The 3,461-nt window shown below is 36.1% G+C and overlaps 1 protein-coding gene across 1 annotated transcript; it reads right to left on the reverse strand.

The window, feature by feature from the left end:
- Positions 1-438: 438 nt before the first annotated feature.
- On the reverse strand, positions 439-2,902 carry LOC109221810 (galacturonosyltransferase 8-like; the record flags this gene model as incomplete). The annotated part of the gene is given in 2 exon segments (XM_019386251.1): positions 439-1,686; positions 2,605-2,902. Coding segments are annotated over 2 exon segments (1,425 nt in total), but the record flags the coding sequence as incomplete, so codon positions are not given.
- Positions 2,903-3,461: the final 559 nt, after the last annotated feature.

A 3,461-nucleotide genomic window follows, 5' to 3' on the forward strand; every position in this document is an offset into this window, starting at 1 on the left:
CACACACACACACACACACACACACACACACACACAGAGAGAGAGAGAGAGAGAGAGAGAGAGAGAGAGAGAGAGAGAGAGAGAGAGAGAGAGAGAGAGAGAGAGACCTATGATTTTTTCCTATAGATCAGAAATGCAGATTCACTCTTAATAAGAAACGTGCAACATGACAGAATCCAAGCAACACAAGAACTAACCATGTAAACTACATTTTTGGAATAAAGCATAACTACTCCCTCTGTTCCAATAAACATGCACTCTTTGCTTTTTAGTTTATCCGAAAAGAATGATACTTCCTTATATTTGGAAACATTTGAACTTTAAACTTCTCATTTTACTCTTAATGATATACAAGTTCCAAAGTCTTCCTTTTTTTCTTAAATTTCGTGCCTAGTCAAACACTGTCACATAAAATGAAACGGAGACAGTAAATCTTACCAGACTCTGCCAGTAATGGTATTCCTCAGTGAGCTTCTCCCTCCTCCAAGCATCCAAGTCAAAGAAGTTCATCCCATAAGCCCATGCACAAGCTTTGGGGTTGAACTTCTCCTTGATCAAAGGATGTGAGAAATTCATGTATTGTGCATAACGATGGAATGAACCAAAACATGTCTCCACAGCTCCATTCACCTTACCATCCATATCTATCTTCCATAAACCAGTCAAATCCTTCTGAACAACTATATCATCATCCAAGAACAATATTCTGTGCAACTTGGGGTACAGTTCTGGTAAATAGAATCTAATGTGGTTCAATATTGAGAGATACTTCGGGTTCCTGAATTTCATATTAGTTGTATCCTTTGTTGCATTCTCGAGCTTATTCTCGAAGTAAAACTGCTGTAGTTTTGCAGATTCAAGTTGTTTAAGTACTGGAACATAAGAAGAATTCAGGAACTTATAATCCTCGACCGACTTCACTTCAATAAAAGCCCCATTATAGTCTTTCATCTTGAACATAACTTGCATAGCCCCAAGATTCATTTTATCAGTCACCACATGAAACACATGCTTCGATGGGTCTTTTGAGTGTTTAACTGCCGAATTCACCACAACTGAAGCAGCAAGCACATTGTCAGAGAAAATTGCATAATGATAAAGATTAGGATCCTCGAATTCTGGTGGAGTAGGCTTCATATCATCGGTATACTTATCTGGATGTGCGATTCGCTCTTCCATTAGCTTCATTGCCAAACAGTGCACACTCTTTGGGATCGACTTTGCAGCAATCAAGCTCGAGAAAGCACCTTGCTTCTTCGCCTTCGTTAGCTGCTCATTGACAGCAAAAATTGTATCTTTCAGCTTCTGAATCTTTAATTGATTATCAAATGACTCTTTTGCCTCAGCAACAACTTGTCGGGTGACTTTAATCCGTTCCTTCACCTCTTTCTCAAACTGCCTGAGCACCGATTCGTTCATAGAGTTCCCGTCCGAGTCAAATAGTGTGCGGTATGAAGGTTTTGAAATCAGATCTGTAAAGTTCCTAGATAACTCAGCAAAAACTCGAACGAGCTTTGAGTTCTCGAGCTTCAGCTTCCGAGCATAGGAAGCATAAGCTAGAGCCAATGCACGGTGATCATCTGCTTGCTTCTTAATCTGATCAAGCCTCGGCTTCAGTGGATCGGATTTCAAAGCTAAAACTGATCTTCTTAGTGATCCACCTCTATATAAATCATGTGAATTTCCCTATTCAACCATAAAAACCAGGCCGTTAATACAAAATCGAAGTAAGCTACTGAGGGATAAAGAAAGATCTATGAAAAGTTATGCAATTAAGGCATATAAAACTCATAAATCGTAAAGACCTCTTTGAATCACTGACACGTAAGCACAGAAACATAATTTATGATTCATGAAATGATAATAAACAATTAAAGCTTTCTAGATTAAGATCTTAGTAACTTGAAAGAATATGCATACTTAATAAGAAAAAAATCACAAAATATCGAGTGTATAGTTTTGCTAAAGTTAAAGCTTCCAGATTGAGATCTTAGTGACTCACATCAATATTGAGTATTGAGTTTCACAACAAAAAAACACAATCAAGGTTTTCCGGATGAGATCTTAATAACATGATAAAATGTGCATACTTACGAAGAGAAACTTCACAAAAATATAAAGTAAACAGTTTCATCAAAGTATCAGAATAAAACATGTCCAGATTGAGATATTAGTGACTAGAGATGAAGTGACTACTTAATAAGAAAAAACAAATCAGAAAAATACAGAAACAAATACAATTGAAGCTTCCGGATTGAGATCTTAGAGACTTAATATGAAAATAAATTACAATTCCATTGAGTAAAGAGTTTCACAAGATAATCAATCAAAGGTTTCCAGATTGAGATCTTATTAACTTGATAAAATGTGCATATTTAGTGAGATAAAAGTAACAAAAATATTAAGTAATGAGTTTCATAAAAAAAAATCACATTGAATTATTAGTGACTAGAGAAATGTGACTACTCAATTAGAAAAAAAATACCAAAAAAATTACAGAATAAAGAGTTTCTCATGACCACCGACAGTTTCATAGGGTAACAGACAGCAAATAAATGCTCATAGATAAAGTGAGAAAGGAGAAATGTTGAGGAAAGTACTTACGACGGAGAGATCGGAGGGATCGGAGGAGGAAGTGAAGAGAAAAGAGAGAGCTAATAAAAGGAAAACAGCGACAGTGAGAAAAGAGGCGAAGAGCTTGAACGTGAGCCGAATTCCGGTGCCGGAAACGGCGATGCTACGATCGGAAAATGGAGTTCGGTAGGAGCTCCGGAGAGCCATTTTTCGTTGGAGTGAGAAATCTCAGAGAAGGATATCTGGGTTTCACTCTTTTGGAGTATTTATTTATTTAATTATTTATTTATTTATTTATTTATGTGTGTGATTATTTCACACTGGGGAGGAATGAAGAAATTGGAGAGAGGCAATTGGCGAGTGAAGAAGAAACGCGGATTTGACGGTGGAGTTTGGGTGTGGGTCCCGATCTGTTAAGCAATGTGGGTCCCGATCTCGATCTAGCTCTATTTATGACTTATGCAGTGTTTCATTAATCACTTAAATTACACACTGAAGGGTTTTGTAATTATTGGCATTGTGCTTTATTGCTTTTATTAATTTTATTGATAATACTAAGTTTTTGGAATTTAGTAATACTGAAAAAATAATGGAAGAATTAACATAAATAGTCGCTCACCCAATCACTTATATTAAAAATAACTATCAAATATATAATATAAATATAATCTACTTATAATATGTGTTTAAATAGATATGATGAGTGTATATCAATGTATAACAGTAGGAAAAGGGAGGCTATTTGTGTAAACATCTCAAAGTGGTTCTCAGGGCCGATGACAAAAATAGAAGGTCCAATATCTCCGTAGCTCAATCCATTGAGGCATTCATTGCACTTAAGTAGGTGTGTCTTGGTCATTTCCATATCCATAGTCCAAGTTATATAG

Source organism: Nicotiana attenuata, unplaced genomic scaffold (genome assembly GCF_001879085.1).
Source record: "Nicotiana attenuata strain UT unplaced genomic scaffold, NIATTr2, whole genome shotgun sequence".
NCBI lineage: Eukaryota > Viridiplantae > Streptophyta > Magnoliopsida > Solanales > Solanaceae > Nicotiana > Nicotiana attenuata.